The sequence below is a fragment of the Leucopleurus acutus genome, assembly GCF_964270905.1.
Source record: "Leucopleurus acutus genome assembly, chromosome: 15".
Lineage (NCBI taxonomy): Eukaryota > Metazoa > Chordata > Mammalia > Artiodactyla > Delphinidae > Leucopleurus > Leucopleurus acutus.
Window position 1 is genome coordinate 8,944,474 of NC_139157.1, and position 26,016 is coordinate 8,970,489.

General features: G+C 49.0%; 2 protein-coding genes across 4 annotated transcripts in view; one reads left to right on the forward strand and one right to left on the reverse strand.

Annotated features, from left to right (window-relative positions):
• Positions 1 to 5,251: 5,251 nt before the first annotated feature.
• On the forward strand, positions 5,252 to 13,065 carry DYNLT1 (dynein light chain Tctex-type 1; the record flags this gene model as incomplete). Of its 2 annotated transcripts, XM_082855475.1 has the most annotated exons (5): positions 5,252 to 5,321; positions 8,043 to 8,084; positions 11,751 to 11,874; positions 12,248 to 12,325; positions 12,627 to 13,065. In XM_082855475.1, exons 1-5 carry the CDS (start codon positions 5,295 to 5,297, stop codon positions 12,695 to 12,697), a joined length of 342 nt encoding a protein of 113 aa, XP_082711601.1. In that variant the 5' UTR covers positions 5,252 to 5,294. The 2 variants fall into 2 exon arrangements, with proteins under 2 accessions (XP_082711601.1, XP_082711602.1); XM_082855476.1 differs by lacking the exon at positions 12,627 to 13,065 and having other exon boundaries at positions 12,268 to 12,323.
• Positions 13,066 to 13,722: 657 nt separating this feature from the next.
• The window catches only part of TMEM181 (transmembrane protein 181), a 47,659-nt gene continuing 35,365 nt past the window's right edge, over positions 13,723 to 26,016 (reverse strand). The window contains exons 8-17 of one of the 2 annotated variants that reach the window (XM_082855968.1): positions 24,976 to 25,075; positions 24,316 to 24,446; positions 23,988 to 24,079; positions 22,946 to 23,003; positions 22,208 to 22,310; positions 21,587 to 21,638; positions 19,579 to 19,661; positions 18,501 to 18,590; positions 17,678 to 17,744; positions 13,723 to 17,252 (exon numbers count right to left, since the gene is read on the reverse strand). In XM_082855968.1, the coding sequence (XP_082712094.1) occupies positions 17,174 to 17,252; positions 17,678 to 17,744; positions 18,501 to 18,590; positions 19,579 to 19,661; positions 21,587 to 21,638; positions 22,208 to 22,310; positions 22,946 to 23,003; positions 23,988 to 24,079; positions 24,316 to 24,446; positions 24,976 to 25,075 (855 nt within the window). In that variant the 3' untranslated portion in view covers positions 13,723 to 17,173. The remainder of the gene's footprint in view (positions 17,253 to 17,677; positions 17,745 to 18,500; positions 18,591 to 19,578; positions 19,662 to 21,586; positions 21,639 to 22,207; positions 22,311 to 22,945; positions 23,004 to 23,987; positions 24,080 to 24,315; positions 24,447 to 24,975; positions 25,076 to 26,016) is intronic. The other variant, XM_082855967.1, reaches the window with a different exon arrangement.

The following is a 26,016-nucleotide window of genomic DNA, read 5'->3' on the forward strand; positions in this document are numbered from 1 at the left end:
TGTAAGTGAGATTCACTTTGATCAGCCCTTCGGCTCTTCGGTTCTGAGATCTCATTCTTCTGTGGCCTAAGGATGCCCACCTGAGATGGGGAAATTCCATCAGGTGAGGAGCAGGGGTGGGGCAGGAGGATTAACATGACAGGAGGGAAGAGTGAATTAAGAGGGCCGGCTTTTAAGGGCTTCCCTGGTGGCACAGTGGTTGGGAGTCCGCCTGCCGATGCAGGGGACACGGGTTCGTGCCCCGGTCCACGAAGGTCCCACATGCCGCAGAGCAGCTGGGCCCATGAGCCATGGCCGCTGAGCCTGTGTGTCCGCAGCCTGTGCTCTGCAACGGGAGTAGGCCACAACAGTGAGAGGCCCACGTATCGCAAAAACAAAACAAAAAAGAGGGCCGGCTTTGGGGTGAGACAGACCTGAGTCACCTTGAGCAAACCACTTGGCCTCTCTGAGCTTGTTTCCTGGGGAGGGTCACAGGCTTCTCTCTTAGATTACAGTTCATTCAACGCATTCACAAATATTTATTGTGCACCTACTACGTCAGGCACTGTCACTGTGATCATGGTCTAGGACCCATGGCCTAAGAAGATCCTTAATAAATAATAACTGCTGTTTCTTTAGTAGTAGTATTACTATTTTGCAGCATAAGATAGTAAGTGAATCCATTTAGGAGTATTTGGAAGAAAATGTTTTTAGAATGAGGGTGTCCTAGACTAATTATTTCCAAAGTAGGTGTATTACTTTGCTAAGGCTGCTGCAACAAACACCACAGACTGTGTGGCTTAAACAACAGAAATTTGTTTTCTCACAGTTCTGGAGTCTAGAAGTTCAAGATCAAGGTATTTCCAGGATTGGTTTTCTCTGGAGGCCTTGCTCCTTGGCCTCTTGATGGCTATCTTATCTCTATGTCTTCACTTGATTTCTCTGTGCCTTTCTGTGTCCTATTCCCTTCTTATAAGGACATCAGTCGTATTGGATTAGGTCCACCCTAAGGACCCCATTTTAACCTAATAACCTATTTTAAGACCCTAAACAGGGTCTTAAATATTTCCAAATATAGAAGGTCACATTCGAAGCACTTGGGGTTAGGGCTTCAACATATGAATCTGGGGAGAGACACGATTCAGCCCATAACAGTAGGATATACTAAGAAAACATTAGAACTTCTTTTCATATTTATTTTCAAAAAGATAAAACTTAAACTTCATTAATATTAAATAAATGGATTTGTAGTTTAACATATCACAGTTGAAATAAACATACTTTTGAGTTACCCACTCAAAAATTATTCATGCTAGATGGGCATGATTACAGAAGTTTGGAGACCACTGATCTAAGGCCTCAGGCTACAGTGGACAGCAGGGGAGAGCTGGCAAAGATAGAAGGTACCTGGGTGTTGAAACTGAATGGGTAGAAACAGATCACATCTGAAACTGAAGTGAGGTGACACAGGGCTGGCCTGGGGATTAGACCAGAGTAGCAGTGGAAGGGGAGAGTGGTCAGGCTGATGAATGGGCGGGAGTCAGGCAAAGAGAGCGTGAATGTGATATCAATAAATCAGCAAGGGAAGCCTTCAGAATGCTGTGTGCGGCAGGTTGTAGCATTCTTCTCCCGTAAGTGCGCCTGCCCTATAAACCCAGGTCAGCCGAGGGACTTGCTCTGGACGACGAAGTGTGAGCATTTATGAGCAGCACCCTCCAGCCAGCACTGGGGCCGCTGTCCCCTCCCCCTTCCCTCTCCCTCACTGACTTCGCAGTAAGCCTGCTCCATCAGCCTGGTCCCAGCCGATGCGTGGAGAGCACACCGGGCAGAGCCACAGCAGACCCTTGATGGTCATGTAGCTCGAGTGACAAATACACATTTGTTGTTGTCAACCACCGAGAGTCTAGGGTCATTGGTTTCTTCAGCTAACCTAGCCTATGCTGACTGATGTAGTGTGTGTGTTTTTTTCATATATACAGAACTGATAAACTATTTAATAACTTCCACAGCATGAAATGATTGGGCAGAAGAAATGCCCGCTGGTGGCCCTGCTATGCCCCGAATTATCCTTTAGTTGTTGGATCTTGGGATGAGGTCCCGGGGAAGGGGCAGAGGTGGGCAGGACTGGAAGGAAGAGGGAGCCTAGGGGTTCAGAGCAACAGCCATTCCCAGTTGGTACAGAGGTATTTCAGTCCCACTGTGCCCGTGCTTCCCAGCTGACAGCAGACCTAAATATAGGCATTTCTTAGCCAATCTCGTTAGCATGTAACTTCTCAGCACAGGATTCTCACTTTAGATCTGTGTCAGTCACAAGTTTATTTTCTTCCCCATTACAACGTTACATCCTCACACTGGAGTGTTTTGCAATCGCCATCATCACCATCAGCATCTTCCTCATCATCATCATTAGTGACTCAGCCTGACTCCACGGTACATCTCAGTAACACTCCTAGGCACAGGGAGAGGAAGGAAAACTCGAACATCCCCAGGATTGGATTTGGACGGCAAACAGCTGCAGAGCATAGACAGCACTGGGAGACCCAACCGTGGCCGTGGATATTACTTGTTGAGGTGACAGGGCTATGCTTATTTGGCCCACACTCGCTAAATAAGGCATTGACAACAACAATCCTTATTTCTAAACAGTGTATTTAAGAGACTCGCCTCGAAGAAAGAAAGCACACAACATCTGCCAACTTACGGCTAAGCCCCAAATTGAAAAGCAAATCCAAGATCCACTCCACTTACTCGCTGCACAGAAACCTAAACGTTATCCTAAAATATGGCTAAACACAGGAGATTCACGAGCAGCCCTGGGTCAGCGTGTTTATACTCCCGGACTTCTAATGGACATTCATTCTTGGCAGAGTCGGGGTGCTGGAACGGCAGCTAGTCAACGGCCAAATGCCATAGTGATTGTAAATTCCTTAGCCCTGCAGAGTGCACATCAATCGGGCAGAAGACAACCCCTGCACTGCATTTTTCCAAGCACTACAACATCACTGAGCCTAGAGAGTTCAAATCCTCCCACGGACAGAAATAAGTTTTTCAAGTTTTTCCATCAAGGCTGTATCCTAGTCAACTCTGTAGCTGCCACTCCAGCTCAGAGGCTGCAGCAAAGTGAGTGCTTACTGTCATGTGTGTTGAATAAGTGAACAAATAGCTCTGAAGATAAACAGACCAACTTATCCATTTCTGGGGCAGACTCAATATAACTATGGCAGGTATTATGATCATTTAATGAATGTTCTTTGACAGTTAAAATTGGAGAGTGGTACCCAATGCAGATAAGCTAAAGTCATGTAAAATTTTTTAAAATTCACATTTACATGTTTTCTGTTGATTTATGCCCATGCTGGTGATTTTCAGTCACAGTATAACTTAAGATCTAAGCATTACTAATGCACTATCCCAGCAGCCATTCAGGACACTCACTTGAATTAGGAAATTCTTAAAAGGTTATGGAACGATTTAGAAAAGATGTCCCAAACCTCACTAGAATTGTTCCCTCTTGCTTTGCACATAATGCTAACACACTTAGCTAGTGGGCCTGCGGGGCCACCCTAGGAGAGCAGAAGAAAATTAGAAGAGGGTGAAAAGGCCCCTGATTGGCTCAGGAGTGTGGTGCTGCTGAGGGGCTGGAACTGGGGTCAAGTGATGGAGAAGGACACCTGATAAGGGATCTTGGGATCTTAGGTGAAGCTGGGAATGTGAGGAAGACAAAACAAAGAAATGCCAGACTTAGAATCCCATGTAGACTGAGGCTTGAGGCTGAAACACTGGAACAGGTGAATCGAAGCCAGATTAACAGGAAGGGAACAAAGCTCAAAAGGTAGAGTTCAGAATCTGAGAAGCAGAAACCAGGTGTGAGAGGGCAGCCGGTTCCCACCCAGCAGGTCCCCTTGCTCAAGCCAGGTGTCCAGGGCAGGGCAGTCTTGTGTCTTTCACCCTCTCCCCCTCCCCCTTTCCCAGGAGGCAGGCGATTGCCTCTTCCTCCACTCCCAGTTCTCTGCAACTGGGTATGAGGCAGAACTAATGTGTAGGGAAATCATTCATTCAATAAATTTTAATTGTGCACCTACCATGTGCCAGGTACAATGGAAGGGGCAGGGGACGCATTAGTGAATAAAACGGATTCTGCCAGCATGGAACTCAGATTCTGTAGCACAGAAACAAGGGTTGCAGATGAACTGAGTGTGGGCTCTGCAGCTTAATTCTACCAAGTCTCAGGGTCCTGTGGTCAGCCCTTCCTGGAAGGATGGGAAGTGGGTTTTAGCTACTGGTCTTTAGAGAGGTAAGAAGTGACGGATTGACTTGGAGGGTGTGGTAAAAACAACAGAAAAAGTAGCCCCCAAAGTCAAAGGTTTTAGCCTCAGATCACATGCAAGCAAGCAGGTACATATATCCCAGCCCTTCCTGGAGAGCGCCATACCAGTGCCCAGCGCCATTACTAATTTTTTTTTTTTGCGGTACGCGGGCCTCTCACTGTTGTGGCCTCTCCCGTTGCGGGGCACAGGCTCCGGACGTGCAGGCTCAGCGGCCATGGCTCACGGGCCCAGCCGCTCCGCGGCATGTGGGATCTTCCTGGACCGGGGCACGAACCCGTGTTTCCTGCATCGGCAGGCGGACTCTCAACCACTGCGCCACCAGGGAAGCCCCCATTACTAATTTTTATAAAGACCTTTGTAGACAAGTTAAGTGTATGTCTAGGTCATTCTGGTTAAGGCAGTCAGGAAGTGTGCAGCATTTTACAATGTTTTCCACCCCCCAATTTTTTTTTTAATGGTGACTGTAGAAAAAAAAAAAAATCTCATTTATATGGAAAACTTACCTCCCCAAAGGAAGGTTTCGTTCACAGCTAAAGTTTCCTAACCTTGGATCCTTAAGGGGACTGCAAACAATATCTCAGACAGCGCATCATGTTCATAAATCACTTTACAGTTTGTTACTAGGTGTCCAAACTCGCTTGAACGTTCAAATTAACCCACAGAGTACGAACCGGAGAGAGGGGCCAGGACGACTCTTCCCCTCCCGGACTGGCTTTGTCCATTTGTTTTGTTTTCGTTGCTGAGGTGTAGGGAGCTGCCGGGATTCCCTGGCGGGTTCCCGCGGAAACCGTCGTTTCCGGCAGCACGGGAGAAGAGGCGAACCCCCAACGGCCGCCGGGCTGGTCGGGGCTGTACTGGCAACTGGGTCAGGGCGGGAGTGGGCGGGGGCCCTAAAGGAGGGCGGGGCCAGAAGCGAGGGGCGGGGCCTGAGTGAGCCTGCGCAGTGTGCTCCACTCAGGGAGGCGGAGGCGAGGCGCCGAAGGGAAGATGGAAGACTACCAGGCTGCCGAGGAGGTAACCGCTGGGTTGGCGACGGGACGGGTGGAGGCCGGGAGTTCCGGGTGCGGGTGGGCGGCGGCAGCCAGGGGCTTGTGCGGGCACCCGGGCTGCGTCTAGACGTGGGCAGCGGCCGTCCCCAGCGCAGGCTGACGGCACCGACGCCCTGCCGAGCGCTTCGCGGTGACCCGCCGCCGGGCCGGCTCAGGGCGTCGTCGCCCTGCCCGGGGCGGGGCTCGGGGGGCGTGGCGTGGAGGGGGCTCCGCAGCCCTGGGACGCCTTGTGCCGGCGGCACTCCCGGGAGACCCCCCGCCGCGCCGCTCGCCTCCCCGGCGACCCCGGCCCGCCACGCCCCCGACCCCGAGAGAGCGCCGCCGCTCGCTCTGTTTATTCCGTGATTCAGACCCCCGCCCGCGGTTGGGGAAGACTGAAGGCCGCCCCTTGTGTGTCGCTGATGCACGCGAGACTCCAGAGTGACCCGCATGTACAGTCACATCTCTCAAGTCCCTTCAGTCAAGGATTGGATCCTCTGGCTGTGCGCAAAAAGCAGACGTGCCCAGTAGGAGAAGCTGCCTGTCTTCGTTTCCACACCTGTTCTTCGGTGCTGCGCGCAGCGCCCACCGAGGCCACCGTCACTCCCATTTCATTTGAGTTTGAGACAACACTAAGATAGCTCCTATCTGTGGGGGGAGAAGAGTCATCTCTTACTGCCCCAACGAAGAAGCAGGGTAGCGCATACAGTTATTTACCAAGCAGACGACATTCGCTGTAATGACGTGCGCCGTTTCATGGCTTTCCTTCAAGCTTACGAGCATTCAGGGAATAAAGCTGATGGGTGCTCCTCTTATAGAATAGCTGCCCATTTTTCTTCTCACTAAATAATTCTTGTTGAAATACAAATAAATGGAGTCCTATTTATTATGCAGCCTGTCAAAAATAACAGGTTATCTTACCATTTTTGAAATTTAGTCTAAGCAGGAATGTTTTGAGGGAAATACATATATATATATATGGCTTAAGGACTGACCTTAAGAGTTTCAGATTTTATCTAATTTCCGAACTAGCACAAACTGTCTGTGGTAGTGTCATCATCAGTGTCTGAATGCTGGCAGCAATCAAGTGAATAATTAGGAGAAGTCATAGTTCAGGAGCAGGGAGTCAAGGAAAGACGCCTGTAAACTGTGCACTGATATAATGTTGCAAAATGGCTTGTATTATAGGAATATGAGTAACTTTTAAGAAAGGAAATGGCAATATAGAGGAAGTCCTTAATACTGGCATTTTAATACTCTGCACTCTAATTCTGGCTCTCACCAATGAGGTGGCTAAGTGACTTCATTATTTCAGATCTCAACTGCATATCTGAGAAATGAAGGGGCCCAACAGAGTGATCTGTGTTTTACACAAGATAAAGCCCTGGGAGGCTGAGACCATGACTCCCTTCTTTCTAGTAGGCCCGCTTTGGGCATTTACTAATCCACCCCACTCCTCCTAACAGCCTCTGCATATCCTCTAACTTCATGTAGATACCTGGATCTTTGTATTAATAACTCTACTCTCCGTTGATTGTTCGACTTTCCTGTAGAAACTGAAACTGCCCAGTGGATTCTGTACAACTGCTGTACTTTCCATGAAAAGTCCATTGAAATGCCCCTCACCCTTTTTCATATTTCAACCACATGGAAAGTTATACAGGGACTTTCCTGTATGGTTTAGGATCACTGAAGTCTCTTGGAAAGATCCTTTAAACTTCGAGACATAATTTAATCTAGGATACTGCAGATTTTCATTAACTGCGTGAGTTGGCTTTGTCTCCCAGTATGACTTCTGAGTACAGCAGGTGGGCTTCAGGCAGTCAGCTCTTGATCCTCCTGGGAAGAAAGGGGCATTGCTGGCACAGGGCCACAGTGGTCAGCAGCCTGGCAGGGAGGAAAACGCCCTGCTGAACTCTCTGCCTTTATTTCACCAGGATGTACATGGACTGAGGGCCTGGGGCTGCCCTCTGGAAAGCATCTGCAAAGCTCCGGAAATAAGGTTCCCAGGATTCAGAGGGAATCTTGTACCCATTCAGATGTACCATATGTAAAAAGAAAGAAAAAAGAAAGCCATTTATATAAACTCCTGGCACTAGATTCCTGCTGAGAGCCCACCTCCCAGCTCACCTCGACACACTGGCGGGGAATGGCTGTGCCAGCAGCTAGCTGTACAGTCCTGAAGCAGGACAGCATTGAGAAAGAAAATACCAACAGAAAATAGTAAAGTCATGGTGTATCTTACCACAAACAGTGGCTAAAAACAAACCCCCCAAACAAAACGTCTTAAGTTTCAAGCCTCCTAACAAGTTTACATCAGGGAAAGAGTCAGTTAATTTATATAAAAGTCAAGTCACTCATTAAACTTCTATTGTAATCATCCTAGCGGCCAGCAGAAATGGATGGAGAGATTGAATTTTAGTTTAATGTGAAGTCAGTCTTTTGGGTCATGGCATGATTAAAACAAAACAAACCAAAAAACCTTTAAATCGTATACATGTATCCTGTGTCTCCTGACTGCCTCTCGTTAGCTCTGTGATCCTCAGAGAGCTACTTAATGTTTTCCTCAGTAAAATGAACAGCCTGGTTAGATTCTCTCTAAGGTCTTCATTTCTAAATCATGTTCATTACCTAAATTTGCATTAATCAGTGCAGTGGAAAAGGATCTTTTAAATCAATCAAACTTAACTAATTTTCTTCCTTACAGACTGCTTTTGTTGTTGATGAAGTGAGCAACATTGTAAAAGAGGTAAGAGGAGAAATGCTCCCTTTTTCAATGTTTGATTAATGGCTTATATGAGTGAAAATAATGTGTTTTAAATACTGTCTTGGAATTGTTTCAACTGAGCCTGTGTGTTTTGGCATTTCAAATAACAGTTTTTACTTCAATGAATATCTGGATAAGAACTCTCCCTTGGGGCTTCCCTGGTGGCGCAGTGGTTGAGAGTCCGCCTGCCAATGCAGGGGACACGGGTTTGTGCCCCGGTCCGGGAAGATCCCACATGCCGCAGAGCGGCTAGGCCCGTGAGCCATGGCCGCTGAGCCTGCGCGTCCGGAGCCTGTGCTCCGCAACGGGAGGGGCCACAACAGTGAGAGGCCCGCGTACCGCAAAAAACCAAAACCAAAACCAAACAAAACAAAAAAGAATTCTCCCATATTATGTAAATTATATATTTTAAATGAGACAGGACATTTTATATACTAGCATTATTACTGAATGTTACTAAGGCTTGATTCTGTAACCTTTTAGCATCAAAGACTCATGGTAATAATCACATGGGAAAATGTAAACGTGCATTCCCTGTGTGGTAACTGCCACGGTATGTGGTGCTTTGAGGGATTAACCCACCTAGTGAGTTCAGAGCTGGAATCTGAGAAAATGGGAGGAGTGTTAACTCAGTGAAAAGAGGGGGACAGATATTCCAGGCAGTGGACAAGTGCAAAGGCCCTGTGGTAAGGAGTGTGCATGGTGTTTGAGGGGTTGGAGGGAGGTGGGTGTGGCTGCACTAGTGCTGAGCATGGGGGCAGCCTGGGGCAGGAAGGAGGCCAGAAACGTTTTCCTAGTCAGTTTCCCTCCCTGGGTACACTGAGCACATAATGAAGCCAGTGGCTAAAACACGGTTATTAGATGATCTAAGTTTGCCAATACCATTTGAGGTTATATATGTGATTTGGAATTGACTCCAATGCAAATTATTATTAATGCAAGTTATTGACTAATGGCAGAGTGATGAAGAACCACAGCCTATTTTTGTGAACACCATTAAAAAGCAAAATGACTTTGTTCTGCTGTATGTATTATTCCACATCAGGCATGATTTTCTACTTGCTTTCAGGATCTATAACAGTTTGCTTGTCATTGTTTTTCTTTTTTAAAAATTTACTCATTTAAAAAATTTTTTTATGTTTGGCTGCGTTGGGTCTTCATTACTGCGTGCGGGCTTTCTCTAGTTGCGGCGAGCGGGGGCTACTCTTTGTTGCAGTGCATGGGCTTCTCGTTGTGGTGGCTTCTCTTGTTGCGGAGCACAGGCTCTAGGCGTGCAGGCTTCAGTAGTTGTGGCTCACCAGCTCTAGAGCCGCAGGCTCAGTAGTTGTGGCGCACGGGCTTTGTTGCTCCACGGCATGTGGGATCTTCTCAGACTGGGGCTCGAACCTGTGTCCCCTGCATTGGCAGGCAAATTCTTAACCACTGTGCCACCAGGGAAGTCCTTGTAGTTTTTTGAAAAAAAAAAAGTGTTTCTTAGGAGCATGGTAGGGAGCAGGAAGATGGGTGAATTTCACTAGAACTCAGAGATGGAGTTGGCTCATCGTGAAGCCTCCTTGGGCCTTGCTTGTTTTCTTCACTGTCTTTGACTTGGTTCCCAGGCAGCAAGTACCATTGCAAGTAGACCTTCCCAGTCTCCCTGGAAGCATAAAGGACTGGAAGCATAAAGTTACAGTGTGGTGTTACTTTCAGCTTTTTTTTGTCTCTAGGCAAAAGGTTAATTCTGTACTCAGCTATTTTAAGGATTGGGTAGTAGTAAATTTGGATGGGTACAAAATTAGCGGAGGGTTTTCCTCCCTCCCTGAAAAACAGTGAATTCCGAAGCATGTGTGGAGAGACTTGCCAGAGTGAGAGGTTTAGCTCGAGTGCAGCCCCTACTTCTTTGGGGACACCCAGAGCTATCACCACCCTGGTCCCAGGTTCAGCTCTGAGCTGGGGAGGGAGCAGGACACGGCAGAGGGTGCGGAAGAGCTGTGCCAGTTTGTGGGGGCAGCAGCCCGCTCAGGTCCCAGGATGACTAGGAATTTCCAGCGCTAGGTCGCTTTTGTTCCTCAAAACCAAGGTCTCTGGGCTAGGCCCCAGGCCGTAGACCCCAGTCTGTCACCATTGTATACAACTCAGGGACTTTTTCTCTCCACGTCTGAGGACAGAACTTAGCCCTCACTGAATGTTATTATTTTAGGTCATAAGTGTCATAAAAGCTCAGTTTTCTGGTTTCCAGCACAAGTTAGAAAAGGAGTAGAAAAGAAAGCTGCTTAGAAGCAGGCACACAGGCACCAGCATAAAAGGCCCAGAGAACCGTAAAATGGGACTATCCTTATTACCAGCTGGACCAAGAGTTGGGGCCAGGGACCGTGTGTATTCCTGAATACCCTCTGAGGCACACAGGGTGAACCAACGCAGAATACAGCACAGAAAAGGAGACAAGGAATTTCATAATAAAGAAAAAATTCATCACAAACTAAGTTTTGGAATAGATAGAGGAGTTCTTTAGTTTTCTGAAAAATGTACTTTTGTGGTAACATTCCCAGAAGATGCTGGGTAAAGGAAGTATTTGTAAATATCAATACATGATTATTTGGATAGGTTTGTACATTGTCAGTTGTACAACCGACAAAAGATTCCTCTATCTCTGGTGTACTTTTTTTTTTTTTTTTTTTGCGGTACGCGGGCCTCTCACTGTTGTGGCCTCTCCCGTTGCGGAGCACAGGCTCCGGACGCACAGGCTCAGTGGCCATGGCTCACGGGCACAGCCGCTCCGCGGCATGTGGGATCTTCCCGGACCGGGGCACGAACCCGTGTCCCCTGCATCGGCAGGCGGACTCCCAACCACTGCGCCACCAGGGAAGCCCTCTGGTGTACTTTTAAGAAAGAAATAGGCAAAGGAAGATATTTTCTAGCCTCAGTAGGGAGAAAACGTGTTCCTTATCTCCAGACAGTAACCACAACAGCAAACATTAAATTCAGTCAAAATGTTTAAAAAACTAGACAGATCAGATGCTATGTAATTACTTTTTATTTTTTTTTTTATTTGTTTGGCTGCACTGGGTCTTTTTTTTTTTTGCGGTACGCGGGCCTCTCACCGTTGTGGCCTCTCCCTTTGTGGAGCACAGGCTCCGGACGCGCAAGCTCAGCGGCCATGGCTCACGGGCCCAGCTGCTCTGCGGCATGTGGGATCTTCCCGGACCGGGGCACGAACCCGCGTCCCCTGCATCTGCAGGCGGACTCTCAACCACTGCGCCACCAGGGAAGCCCTGCACTGGGTCTTAGTTCCAGCATGCAGGATCTTCGTTGTGGCATGCGGACTGTTTAGTTGGCGGCATGCGGGATCTAGTTCCCCAAGCAGGGATCGAACCCAGGCCCCCTGCATTGGAAACGCACAGTGTTAGCCACTGGACCACCAGGGAAGTCCCATATAATTACATATTTTTAAAACTGAATATAAAGCATTCAAATGAAATACAACACTGTTAGAACTAAAGGTACATTTGCAAAGGCGTCCTCGTGTTTACAAATAAGCTTATTTACACTTTATGCAAATTGTATTTCAGCAGTTCTTAGGGTGCAGTACTAACTGTGCTAACCTCAGGAGTGGCTGGGAGGTGTTTGGCGTGTTCTGCTAACAGTGACCAGCTGTGCTCTGTCTTCCAGGCCATAGAACGTGCCATCGGTGGCAACGCCTATCAGCACAGCAAAGTGAATCAGTGGACCACAAACGTAGTGGAGCAAACCTTAAGCCAACTCACCAAGCTGGGGAAACCGTTTAAATACATTGGTAATGAATCTTCGCCTCTTGTTTATATTGGTGGTGGTTCTTTAAATACGGATCAGAGGCGAGTCTGTGTCAGGAGAGCAGCGTGGCCTGAGCTCAGAGGTTCCTGGTAGGAGCAGGTCACTCGGCTTGTGCACGTAACCACCCACCCGGCCTGTGGGGCTGTGGGCACGCAGGGACGTACCAGCATTTCAGATCTGATGCTTTTAGAACAAGCCTGTGGTGATCTGTTGATGTCCTAGGACCTGGCACTCTACCCCTAGAATTTTTATCATGAACATCAGCCACGTGATCTCACTCTATATAATGAAAGTGGACAAAAGGGAATCTGTGTCGCCAAGTATATTTCTCTAATAAAAGTCTGCTTTTATCGAAGTGACCTGTGTAATCATGCAGAAGAACGGAGCGGGCCTGCACACGGCAAGTTCCTGCTTCTGGGACAGCTCTACTGATGGTACGTACGGTTTTCACTCCGTTCGTGAAGGCTTGTCACGGGCATTTCCCTGAAGGCTCTGCGGTGCCTGGACCCTGCTGAGATCTAGATTATTCAAAGCGTTGTTTTATGAAATATGTGCTTGGATGTTTCCTGTCTTTGAATGCATGTCTATTAGAGTCACCTTTTAAAACATTTGATAGAAGAGAGACTGGCCAGCCTTCTTTTTTGGCCACAAAGAGTTAAGTACACGATCGTGAGAACTCAGAAGGCCCCCGTTCTTCCCAGTTTTCTGTCCTAACCCGCCTCCTTCCTCCCGCAGGGAGCTGCACTGTGCGATGGGAGAACAAGACCATGTACTGCATTGTCAGCGCCTTTGGACTGTCCATTTGACCGCCCTGTCCAGCCTGTGATCTTTCTCCTTTTGTCCCAGCATTTCTCTTCCATCTTCTAACCACCAGCCATCTAGTCAGTGATCACCTGTCTCACTCCCTTTAAGTGTTTTTGTGGCGCTCTCAAAATGTAGAGAAAAAAACCAAATGACCACACTGTTCTGTGACCTGCACACCCTAAGTCAGAGGAGTCATCACCGAAGGTAGTCAGGAGCCTGTCCTGCCACTTGTCTTAACTTTGAATGTTTCTTTTCAAAGGTGCTAAAAGCCGAAATCTGCTAGTGTGAAACTTTCTCTACTCTCTGAAATGATTCAAATACACTAATTTTCCATACTTTGTACTTTTGTTAGAATAATAAATTATTCCAATTTAAAGTGTGTGTTTTCTTCATAGTCTAAATAGTATCACAAATGAATTCTCCATATTTAGTTAGTGGCTTTAGAATCTATAAAACTGTAAAAAACAGAAGAAGTTGCGGTTCAGCTCTGGTCCTCGCCAGTACAGCGATTTGCTGATCCACCCGTGGGACCAAGATCCTGACCGCTTTGCTGTGTCCTGGTTGGAATTCTACCCTTGGGCATCACATCCTTCCCTCAAGGGCTTCTCTCCTGGAGCTTAAGGGGTGGCAAGTGGGCAAGCTGGTCTTTTCTGATAGCTGGAGAGCTCTGACTCACACTGTCGGCCCAAATCTGCAACACTACAGCCTCTACTCCTGTGTTTTCTTTTTCAGTAGCAATCACAACAGAAATGTTTTAGTACCTTACGGCTTACACAATGCTTTCACAATTATTCATTTTGTGTCCACAACAGTTAGACCGTTATTTATGAATCAGAAAAGGTGTCTGGAGGTTTTCTGACTGATTTAAAGTCATATCCAAGTAAGTGGGGAGGTGGGCCCCAAAACCGGTGAAGCTCACCTTCGGGGCTCATGCCTGGGCCACGTTAACATGGCAATAAAGACAGACACACCTCCACGTCCAACCTGCTGAAATGAAAAAACCCTGCTCTTGTCCCTAAAGCACCAATGCCTGAATGATCAAGTTAACTCCACATGCAAAGAGCAAACAAATCAATGTACATAAATGAGGATCAAATATCAAAAATTTATTAACATCTACCAGAAAGGTAGTCTCTTAGTAAAAGGTGAAAGATTTATACGATCTGAAGAGAAACCAGAGTATAGAAAGGTAGTCTCTTAATGAAGCCATTCCCGAAGTGTAAATTTGCCATAAATAAACATTTATTCACTTTGATTGACTAAAATGATCATTCTGTGATCAAGTACTACTGTACTCACTGACACAGTTCCAAGGTCTAATACATAGCTCTATCTTTCCTTTTGAGCTTAAGGTTTAGAGTTGTTTTATTTTACAGATATTTACAGTCTCTTTGTAAAAAGGCAGTTTTCAGTAGCAGAAAATCCTGTGTTTCACAGTCTGGTATTACAGTTCCCAGTATACCTAAAACATGTCAAATCAAGATGAACAGGGTAACAAGATGTCACAGACTAAAGCAACTTCCCTTTGGCCTGCGGAAAAGATTTGTACCTTTGTTTTTCAAAAGTCTAACCTCTAAGGCAACTGGTTTTTAAAACCCTCAAAATACATAAATGTACTTAAGTGTTCTAAGTCTAGTCTTCACTAGATGTCCCTTTTAATCATCCCTTCTATGAGCCTCTGTGTTTTTCCCTGTGAAAAGGATTCCAGGAAATAAGTTACTGACCACGTTATAATCTACTGAACGTAACTGTACCTTCAGTAAATAGCTCATGGAATTCTTGAGGCTGGTGATGTCTGTATTGTAACCTGACCATTTAATGGGTTGGGTTTACATAATGTATCTAAACTTTTATTGCAATCTGTAATTATGTACAGGAACAATCTTACAAACCTTGAATATATTTTATATATCCTCTTCTTTAGCCTTTCAAATGGGGCTTAAGAGAGAGAAAACTGCATCACTGCACTGCTTCAATGATTTAATAATAAATCAAGCAGACCTTTATCCACATGGATAATGAAGCTCTCCCTAGGGAAACTGTGAAATGCCTATGGTCATCTTCCAGGTTCCCTAGACTGGACCAGTATAAAAATTATCCCAAAGATGATGTTATTCAAGCCGTTACCATGGAAGAACTAAAGTCAGCCCTTTATAATTTAAGTTTGCAAAACTCTGATACCCTCCAAGACCAAAAAATAATCATAGTAATTTTCTTGCTACTGTCTAAAGTTTCTGGCAGACTTTAGTGTTTTAACCTAATACCTATGGCACATATAATACACACTAAATGCTATATATTTTAAGCAAATTTTTACATGTAAGATGTAATATGTTGACATATGATACCAGAGAAGAGAAACTGAAAATGCATGACTTAATAAAGAGTCATTTCCCACTTAAGTACTTTCTTTTGTAACTTTTCCTCATTTCCAACTTAGTTACAAAAAGTAAATAAATACTCCCATATTTTTCATTTCACTGATTTGATGCCAATAAGAATCAAAGGATGACGATATCAGTCATCAGTTAACAATTACACTATAGGATGAGGATAAGTTTTCAAATGTACCTAATGTGTACAGCTAAATGCCTCAAGTACTATACATTTACTGATAAATAACAGCATTCCAAATTATGGACAATTATTTTATAATGATTAAAACTTGGAAACTATATCATACTAGGATACATTAATCAGCACAAGTAAGTTTTCATCAATTTACATAAAATTACTTAGTCTTAATAGAAGTTGTAAAATTTGGTAACAAAATTTCTTCAATACCTCTGAATACACAGAATCAAAAAAAATTAATCACATCCTTGCAGCAAATGTAAAAACCATGTGAACTTGAATTACCCTTGCAATAATACAACTGTTTTAATTCAGACTTTCTTATTTACAAGGTTTTAAAAACAAATATAAATGGAATCCATGTTAAAGGTGCATTATCGTTAAAGTTTAAATTAAAAAGAAAGATATGAAGTCATGATGAATAGTCTCTCGTGAACCTCTCTAAGGTCCCAGCACTACCTAAAGTGGAATATAACCTTTAGCTCTGAATGGTAACTGGAGAGTTAATGTATACGTGAAGAAAGTGCGGGGGCTGTTTGCAGAGCAGAAAAATCACGTCCCATACCTCTGTGTCTGCCGAGATGGCATCAATCAGGATGTCTGCAATGATCACAGGTAACCCATTCAAGAGAGAGATTACTATGCATGCCAAATGAAAAGCAGCGGAGATAGCTCTACCTCCTATAATTAGTCTTTGACAAAAAGGAACTGGAAATCTCCAGGGCCTTCTACGATGCCACAGATACAGCAGCTCCAGACGGCTCTTACACAGAGCAATTCATCTGTTTACCTGACGACCATGCGAGACACACAGGGCCGGAATGATTCCCAACAAGTTACCTTCTCCCCAGAGATGTTCCTCCGTAAGCCACCTAAAATGTTTTACCTTCTTTCGTCTAGTTTCCAGATGTGAAGCTGAAGAACTTTTTGGCAATAACGAATCTGTAGTAGAGTATACCAATCACTTGTTTAACTTTTATTAAAAAAACAAAACAAAACAAATAGAGCTCTACAAGGTATCATCTTTGACAGAGCTGCAGAAACTCCTGCTTACTGGAATTGTAATGGATACCCTCCTCCCCATGAATATGCATGATGTCTCTATGCACAGGGACATCATTCATATTCATGATGTAACGCTCACACGCATTACTCACGTGTGCACACAGGCCCTTAGAAAGCTCTGGCAACAAGACCCTTCCCATGGGAGCTGACAACCTGTCAATCATCTTACCCTATCCTTACGAGCCTTATCGAACGCTCCTCAGAACTCCAAGACAGCAGCTCTGCCTTGGTGGCAGTGAGGGGCTAGGACCTGCCCACCCTCCTCCCTTTCCCCAAAGAGCCATTACACATGTACACATTTCACACAGCAACCGACACAAGTTACCCATCGCTTGAGATGCGTGATCTTCCAGAGCACAGGCCACTCGGTGGGGAAGGACTGCCCTCGTGGGGCAGCCACAGAAATAGGCTTCCCTTTGGGTTTAAAGGGTCAAAAGTTGGTACCACGGGGCAGGGAAGAAAGGCAGGGAGCAGAGGAACACCCCATGCTGTGGACCTTATTCCTAAGGGCTTTCCAGGAACTTGAAATGAGTAAATTTTCTTTTTAAGTACATAATTCTCTCTACTAAAAACAGCAGTACCTTCTTTCTCACTGGAAACAGCCACCTCCCATATGAAATCTTTGAAACATGATCTGGCGGCTGAAACTTTGTCAGAGCTCTCTTCCCAAATCAATGCAGTCAGTCTACCAGTAAATTTGGCCCAATGTTTAAATTTGTCCTCAGTTTTGGTTTCCCTTTCAAAAATATGTAAACAAATAAGGATCAGGAAATCTCTGCTTGTAAGAGAGGTCTGCGTTCAGGCAGGTACAGGGCAGGCCAGGAAGCAGGCACGGGGGCTCAGTCACTCTCGGACCCCTCCTTGTACTGGGCCCGGATGGCCTGGCCGTTCTGCAGGGGCATCTCTTCATAGTCGCTCCTGTTACAAGAGAGGCCTCTGATACCATTCGGCTTTCGACAGCACTGGGTTTATTCTCCTCTTCACACTGACCCGCCGTCCTAACAAGAGCCCGTTTCCTAGCCTTGCTCGCTCCACTTCTGTCACCAGCTGATTCCTCCCACCCCTCCAGCCCCACCCATCACCAGTGTGTCTGTTCTTCCAGAAAAGAACTGCTCTTCCTGTGGTCACCACTCACTCAGGTGTCCAGCAGGAAGGGCCACTACCCACCTAAGCCTGAGTGACGTGACAACACAAAACCAGGGGATCACATGACTCTCCCAGGTGAAAGAGACCGATGATACCTCTGAAATCGTCTGAGAATGGTCACCAGCCTCTCCGGTAAACACGCGAAAGCAGGCTGAGCGCTCGCCCCGGGGCAGCCTTCGGCAGAGGTGGGGACTTACCCATATATCACGTCGTCGTCCGAGTCGTTGAGCATGGAGAAGGCGGGATTGTCCTTCAGCTGGGACTCTGAAAACCAACAAGCATTTTAACGTCACTAGCCCAGAGAGGCAGGATGCTGTTCTAGAAGGGTGGGAGTCAGAAAGGGCTGGATTCCAATCCCCGCTTCCCCGTTCACCGCCTGCGTGAGCCGGACAGGTCGTTCTGTCCCCCGGGGGGCGCTGCGGGACGACTGAGCGGGAGCCTGGGGGGAAGGGCCACCCGGAGCAGCCAGCGGGCGGGCTCCCCGCACCCCAGGGTCCCGCAGGTCCTCACTGGGAGCAGGGCCGGGAGACCTGGTCTGCCTGCCGCGCCCGCCCGCCCCGGGCCTGCGCACAGCTGCTGGTCCACAGCCCGTCAGCCGTCACCTCCGCCCGGACCCTCTGTGCACGTGCTGAGAGCCCATCCATGGGCAGCCAGGTGGCCCTGCCATCCCGGCCCCAGGGAGTTCTCACTCTCCTCACCCCGGGGCAAGAGGGCTGTTTTGGTTTGGTTCTTTTGGGAGGTGGGGCGGGGTGTACGTCTGGCTTTCTTTTGAAGGTCACGGCACTCATTTCCAACAGACTTTATTTCGCGGGGCTGACGGACACGCTCGTGTCAGGACCCACGGACACACTCCGTTCCTGCATCTTGGGCTGTAAGGACACAGCACCTGCTGGGCTCCCCCTGCAGCTCAGGGCTCGCTATCCGAGCCCGCCTGGTCTCTCTGCTAAAGAGGGAGCTGGGGAGGCGGGGCCGGAGCTGCTGCCCAAGCTCCCTGGTCAGCGACCCTGGCCGGCGGCTTACCGTACAGGGCGTTCTTCGAGGGCGAATACACAAAGGCCAAAGTGTAGAGGTAAAAGTTCAGCAGGCCGTAGAAAGATAAGAATTCAGCTGGTGACACTGGTCAAGGGAAGCAGCAGAGCTGGGACACCGTCTATTTGGACATGTCAGCCGGCCCCTCCCCCAACCGTCAGTGACTGCTAAGCAGCAGGCAGGACCCCGGGGGCCACACCCAGACATCGGGCACCACGGGGCAGGCCCACGCCGGAGGTTACAGTGCCTTTCCAGGGGCACCTGGAAACCACAGGTGAGCCGCGCCCTCTCCTCTCCATGGACGCCTCTGGAGGTGGCAGGACCTGATGAGAGCAAGTCGCAGGCAAAGGGCAGGAAGGAGAGTCAAGAATAAAAGGAAGAACTGGATCCAGACTCTCAAACTAGTCCTTTTTAATCTTTTCTGAATTACACACCCCTTTGAGAATCTGATAAAAGCATTGTGTGAAATTCAGTCACAAAAACGTGAGAAATCATGCATTGACTCTAAGGATGTAAGTAAGAGGCCCCACGGAAAGAAGCCAAGACGCGAGGGATGAACCCCAGGGTTTCCCCTGATGGATGCAGTCACTGAAGGCGGGAGTGGGAGGCACACACTTGACCCGATTATGCACCCGAAAGAGGAGCCTACTGCCAAGGCAGCGGGGCCTCAGGGACTCGAAGGAGGTCCCGCTGCTCACAAGCCCTCCCCGGAGACACAGGTGTCAACTGCAGCTGGACACATCTGGGACTTGGTAAGGGATGCCATCTGGGGAGAGAGGACCTCGAATCAGGCCTCGGCCTCTCCCCAGTGCCCTGCAGGGAGAGGTGGGCAGCCCTGGCCTGACCCGAGGCTTGGATGGTGAGTGGACCCGCTGCGGTCCCTGCCCCACAGAGAGGAGAGTGGGGCGTGGAGGGTGGGGGCAGGCGCTGGGGCCCCTGGGCCTCTCATTCACACGGACAGGGGTGAGGCCCCCAGGGCATGCCTCTTCCTGACTTTCACAGGCCTGCAACGCTACCCACCCCACCGGGGTGTGTGCCTGATGCCCGACGTCTTCCCACGAAAGGATATAATTCTGGTAGTGAGTTGACAGTTCAGCTACAAAGTTGTCTTGTAATACTTGTGCTCCGAACCTTAAATAAAGGATGACGATGCTGAAAGAGAAGGGGGGTGGACAGTACATAAAACATACCGAGATACAGCACTGGCTGCATATAACTTGCCACCTTCACTGTCTAGTCCTGATTTTCTCTGCATGGAGACTCGTACACGTGCACACAGCCCCTGCACTGGGCTCCTGGTCTCAGATCCAGGGACGAGGTCAGCAGAGGCCGACACAGCCCCCGTTGCAGCCTCGAGTCCAGGTCCCCGGGCACGTGCTCCCCCTCTGCTCTTACTCAGTTTGTGCCGTCTGGACCATCTCCTCCAACAGACCACCAGCCCCCAGGGACAGTCTGCCCGTCTTGTCCTCTTCCCCCACCGGGCAGTGGTTCACATACCTGTCCGACACCTGCCCACCAACGTACGTGCCGACAGAGGGTTCTGGTACTGGGGAGCCCACTTCCCCTCCCTGGGGTCCAGTCTCCACTCCAGCCAGACAGTTTAATAAAATGTGAACCAGGTCCCTTCACCTCCTGGCTTAAAACCTTGCGAAGGGTTCCCACCACTGAGAATGGAACCGAGACTCCTCACCGCCTGCGAGGCGACCTGACCTCCCGGTGGCCACCCTCCCTCGCGTTCTCACGCCCTGCGACGCCGCTGTCCCTGAGCCCAGGCTTCAGGGTCCTACTTCAGGCCCCAGGCCCCCTGCTCAGAGAGCCGTCCCCCACGAGCCTCCGTACAGCAGCCAAGGCCCTCCTGCCATCGTCCATCCCTCTGCTTTCATTATGGCGTTTAGGCTGTCTTTAAATTTTGTATCACTGCCCTCCCGCCCTGGACAGAGAGGAGCCTGTCTGCCCAGTTACCAGTGGAGGTACTTCTTGGGTATCTGCTGCACGAATGAATCCCCTTGAAACTCAGACAAAGGAAGATGCCCAAAGCATAACAACTTCTAGACAGATGTACAGAGGTCACCACAAGGAGACGGCAGCTCCCAGCCCATGGACTGGGGCAGCCTGAGGGCGAGGCTGTGTGAGGGGATGTGAGGGCTGCTGATGTGTAAAAGGAGGTGAGGGTGCACCAAGGGCTGCACCAAGGGCTGCAGAGAGACTGAGTGACAACACGGGAACCTCTGTTTTCAGATGAATTTAGATGCTGAATAAAACCAGCTCGTTTTGAAAACCAGGCCAAGTTCACATGCTCTGGTGAGGGACACACACAACTCCTGCAGGGCCGGGTGAATGAACCCAGATGCCTCCAGGATCCCCCATCCAACAAGGCCGGGACCCCAGCGCAGTGGTGGAAAGCCGGCCACTCGGAGCCCGGACTGGCTCCCACCAGGGAAAGGGCTTGAGAGCCACTTACTTGCCATCCAAACAACCGAGAAAGCAATGCAGGTAACTAGATGGGATTCCCCGTCGGGATTTTGATTTTAGGAGAAAGCGACAAACCAGAAACAAGCAGGCGATTATCTGGAATTCATCGAAGAGCCGGCTTTCTGCGCTCCCTCGGGCCAGCCCGCGGCCCCGGGAGAGTCCTCTGCCCCGCTCTGCTGCACGGCATCTCCTGCCCGCTTCCCTCGGGCAGCAGCGTGTGTGCTTCAACGAGGCCCGCTTACAGTCCTGTCCTTGGGGCAGCAAAAGGACCCCAGGTGCCAAGCACGTCACCCAGGATTCTAACTCTCTGACTTGTCTCTACTGCGTCTGCTGCCTTCCAGGGCACATGTCAGAGCAAGGGGGGCACCCGAGCAGCGCTGGGCCGCGGGCTTCGCCAAGCTCTTCTCTCCCCTGGCGCGAACAACAGAACGTGCTCCCTCAGCCACCACACGCTCAGGGCCCTGCCGGGGGAGGAGGCCTCACACCAGTGGACACAGATGGCTAGAAGCACCCTAAAATTAACCCCATAAAACGGGAGAAAGACATTCATGACGGTAAAATAAAAACCCACATTTTGCTTCTTTTAAGAAATAAAGTCTTCTTACCTAATGACAAGCACTACAAAAGTCAATGCTGTCAAAAATTTCAACCTGAGATCTGAAAAAGAAGTAAATACTCCCATTAAATCACCAAATTGGAATTAAATTCCACTGATCCCAGAGATCTTAAAAATAAAGCCAGACCTTCTGAACAAAACCCTTCTTCCCTCTGGACTTTAAACCTGTTAGTACCTGAAGCCCAGGAGAAATGCTGTCTCACCTCCCCAGAGGCCAGGAGGGTCTCCCAGCGAGGCCGTGGCCACTATTATTTGCTTGTGACAGATTGGGGGAAAGGATCCTATGACATCAGGTGACTTGTTTTGATTCAAGGATGAGGAAAACCACCCCTGCCACTTTGTAAGGTGCGATTCCAGAAGGATCCAGGCAGCTCCAACAGCCACACTGGCACCTGGGGCCCCAGCTGGCTTCCACCCCACAGGCCTCCCTCCAGCGTTGGCCCGAAGCACTGTCCAAATGGCCCAGAGCCACCCCTGCAGCCCTGGGCTCCCTGGGGCTGAAGGCGCTGCTCCAGCCCCTGGGTCTGCCCTCTGGGTCAGGCCGTCATTCCCCCCAGCCCATGCCAACGCAGGCAGCCCTGCACCAGGGGGGTCTGAGACCAGCGCTTACCTACATAAGGCATGTGACGCAGCTCGGAGCAGGCCCGCACGATCAGGAACAAAAGGTATAAGATGTACATGGTGGCCACCACCATGAAGAAAACCTTCATTCCCTGGAGCGAAACCAGACGGGCACTTGAATGACAACAGGGTCTCGGTGTTGCTTCTCCCTCCGATAGCATAAGCAGGAAAGCCAGAGCTTTCTAAGCGGGACCCGGAGCCCTGAAGGCCACAGCCTAGAGCAACACAAGAGCACGCTGCTGCCGCTCTGACTGTCCTCAGCCCGGCTCAACCTCTCTGCGAGCGCAGGTGGCCAGCTCACCCCAGGAGGACACCCCGGCCCCTGCTCGTCAGACGCGCAAACGCCTGCATGACACACGGAAAGCTCCGAGCGTGGGGCCTGGAACGTAGCAGGTGCTCAATAAACGGCAGCGGCTCCTACTTGTCTCCCCGGGATGAGGGCCTGGCTCCCTGCCCTGCTTAGGAGGACAGTGCTATGTGTCCAAGAAAGCATCCAGGCCTGGATCTCAAGTTTTCTGGACCTTGGTTTTCTTTTCTGTGAAATGAGGGCTTGAACTAGATCACCTAGAAGACAATGGGTCTAAACCACACATGAACTTCCTGTGGACCTTGCCACATAACCAGCTGGCAAGCTTGTATCAACAGCACAATTTAAGTTACAAAATTCAGCGACTTTCTAAGCCAGCAGTTAAAAAAAAATTCCTCCGGCTTCATTCACAATCCTTACCTGAAAATTTCCTGTGTCAACTCGATACTGGTACATTGGATCATGTAATTCATTAATTCTAGAAATATGATGTTATAAAAAAAATAGGTTAATAATTAGTTTACTTTTTATTTTACACTTTCTCTCACTTGGCTTTTTAAAACACTTACTAACATAAACTACTTGCTGACCAACAGTAAAAGATTTTTAAAAAGTAATCCTCAATTTATGAGAAATCCCAAATTACCTATTGAAAATGCGCACAACACTGCTAGACTTACTGTCCACAGTCAACAGTATTGTGAAGTACAGTATTTACCATTAAGAAAATCACTTTACTAGTTCTCTTTCCATTTTAAGAGCTGTTTTCCAGGCACCTTTTCAACGGCATATATGGGCACCAGGAAATAGATGAGCACACAAAGAAAGCAAGAGAAGTAAACATGAACTTCTATGAAGCGCATTTCAAAATGACACCGGGCTGCTGAGACGACAGGCGGGTGGGAAGAGGGAAGCGGAGACGTGTGCTGAGTCCTATCATTACTGTGCCAGGTGCCAATATCATACCCCTGAGATGGGACTAGTTTCTGCAGAAAATCCTACTTGGGTGAATCAGGTTGTTACTACGTTAGGCTTCTGCGGTGGTTCCATTTCACAGATGGACAAAAATACTAAGGATCAACCCCGGGAGCTGGTATAAGGAGGGGGAGGTTTAAAGACACACGCCAAGGAGAAACTTAAAACATCTGGGGACACTGGCGAGCCAGGAGCCGACCTGAGCGTCATTCCTACAAATGAAGTCTCTGCCTCTCCGAAGGAGAAATCTGAAAAGACGTGGTCTTTTTCATTTTCCACCTTAGAGTAGAAGAATCGTGTCCATCTCTACATGCCATTCAAGCAGAAATGAACCCTCAGTTTAAGTCACACTACCAAATCATGAAACACTGGGTGACAGATTCCTTTCTGGGTGAGTTCACAAAACACAGTCAGCTTTGGGTCTGGTCTGTCCACCTTGTTAAATGCTTTCCAAGACTGAAGTTTCACACATAATAAAGTTACTCACGTCTGCCATATTCCGAGGGTAACACAGGCCAACCACAATAGTCCAACAATGAAGCATTTGGGCAAATAGAAAGTCAAGCACTTCCTTTCTCCCTTAAAAAAAAAAAAAAGAAAGAAATAGAGAAGTTAGTAATTCTAGCAAACTATTACCCCCTCACAGACCACAACGGATCATAGATACTCCCATCATTTCCACACAGCACACACTCTTCTGTTGACTATGAGGCTGAAGACAGGTTCCCAAGGACAAGTTCACCCTAAGGTTATCACCAGAGTCTGGAACAGAAGGACTGAGTCCCCCACTCCCTCCGGAAGCGCTGACGGCTCACCTGCACCCGGATCCCATGGTACACGCACAGCCAGAAGAGCAGCAGGGCGCACAGGAACACAGACTGGAAGAGGTCGTCCAGCATCCCCGGGAACCAGCTGTTCACCAGGAAGGAGAGGGGGAAGAACGGGTCTGCAAGGCAAAAGGCAGACAGGCCTGGGAAGGCAGACTTGCCAGCACCCGGCAGGGCACCCGGCCCCGTGCGAGGGCAGAGCTCATGATCGCTTTCCCCCCCGGCCAGAGCCATGGGGAAGCTAGCGAACTAATGGCTGTCTTGTTTTTCAAAACACCGAAAAGCCAAAGAACAGATTGCTCCAGGAATGAGTACTGAGTGCCGTCTGCTCGCGCCAGCCGCTCCTCCCCGCAGGCCTGGGAGTCCCGGCGCTGCAGCTCTGGAAGCAGATGCTTTCTGGAGCAGGGCACGAGAAGCAGACGGCACTGCTGCCACCCTCAGCCAAGTCCCAAGACGGTGTCTGCGGCCCTTCCGGGTTTTAACCTCCAGGCAGGGGGAAAGCTGCAGGCACCGCCGCGTCCTGGAGCAATGTCCCTCGGGCCGCACGGTGCTACCACCTGTTCCTTCAGGGGCCCCCAGGCCACCCCCAGGACACCTTTCGGCTTTCAACGTTAAAGGGGAAAGCGCCGACGTAAAAATGGTACCTACCGTTGTAAAGCAGCAGCAGAGGCAGGAGAATGGACATCCACTTCTGCTCGATGCCCCAGTCTCGCATGGAAAACTTCCGGAGGGAGTGAGCAAACAGGCACTGTGAACCAGACCAGGCCCCGAGTCACCGTCTTTGCCCACCCCGCCGAGCATCACCTTACGTCTGTCTTCCTAAATCAAAGGTCTCAGTGCCAGCCAAGACCTGATGAGCCAACCCCTTGCTGAACCGACCCTGAGACCACCGGTGACAACTGGGAGAAGATGGTGAATTGCTGCAAAGGAACCTCGATAAGACGGTCATGGCTGTTCCCACAGGGGCAGGAGGTGACGAGGAATACAATGGCCATAACCCCCCTGGCCCCCCAGCCTCCTCCTGGGCAGGCTGTTTCTACCAGGCCGGCTCCCACTGAGCCGCAGGGAAGGACCTCCCCGGGCACAGGCCACAGGCTCCCAGAGGTGCAACTTTCACAGATGACGCCAGCTTCTAGGGAGGCGCCAGGGCTCCCAGAGGAAAAGCCAAGGAATGAGGCTTATACACAACCACGGTCAGCGATGTGCTTCTTTCAAACACCTCCCTGAAGGGGCAGTGGCCCATGGGAGAGCTTTCTTTAAACTCTAAAACATCATACATTTGTGATTTTTAAGCCTGGAGTCGTTTTGTTTTTTCTGCAGTCTAACATAAGCCAATAATTTCCTAAGCAATTTGGACTTCCTGAGCGGATGGACCATTTCCCCCAGTCTGTCTGTCAGAATCAGGCCCATTTCTCTTGTTTGAGAACATGGGGCCCTGGGTACCAGTTCTCTGGGCCCCAGAGTACGGCAGCAGAATCCCAGGCAACAGAAATCCTTCAAGGAACAGCAAGGATTTCTGACCAAATATAAACAGCGGTTTTCCACTTTCCTTTAGTGAGTTCACCAGGGGAGGCCCTGGCCATCCCAGCTCTCAGCGTACTCCGTGGCCGTGTCCTGCCTTCCAGCCACACCCAGATCACCACCGTCTGGCATTTCCCTCACACGCCCCCCGTGAGCCTGTGTCCTTCT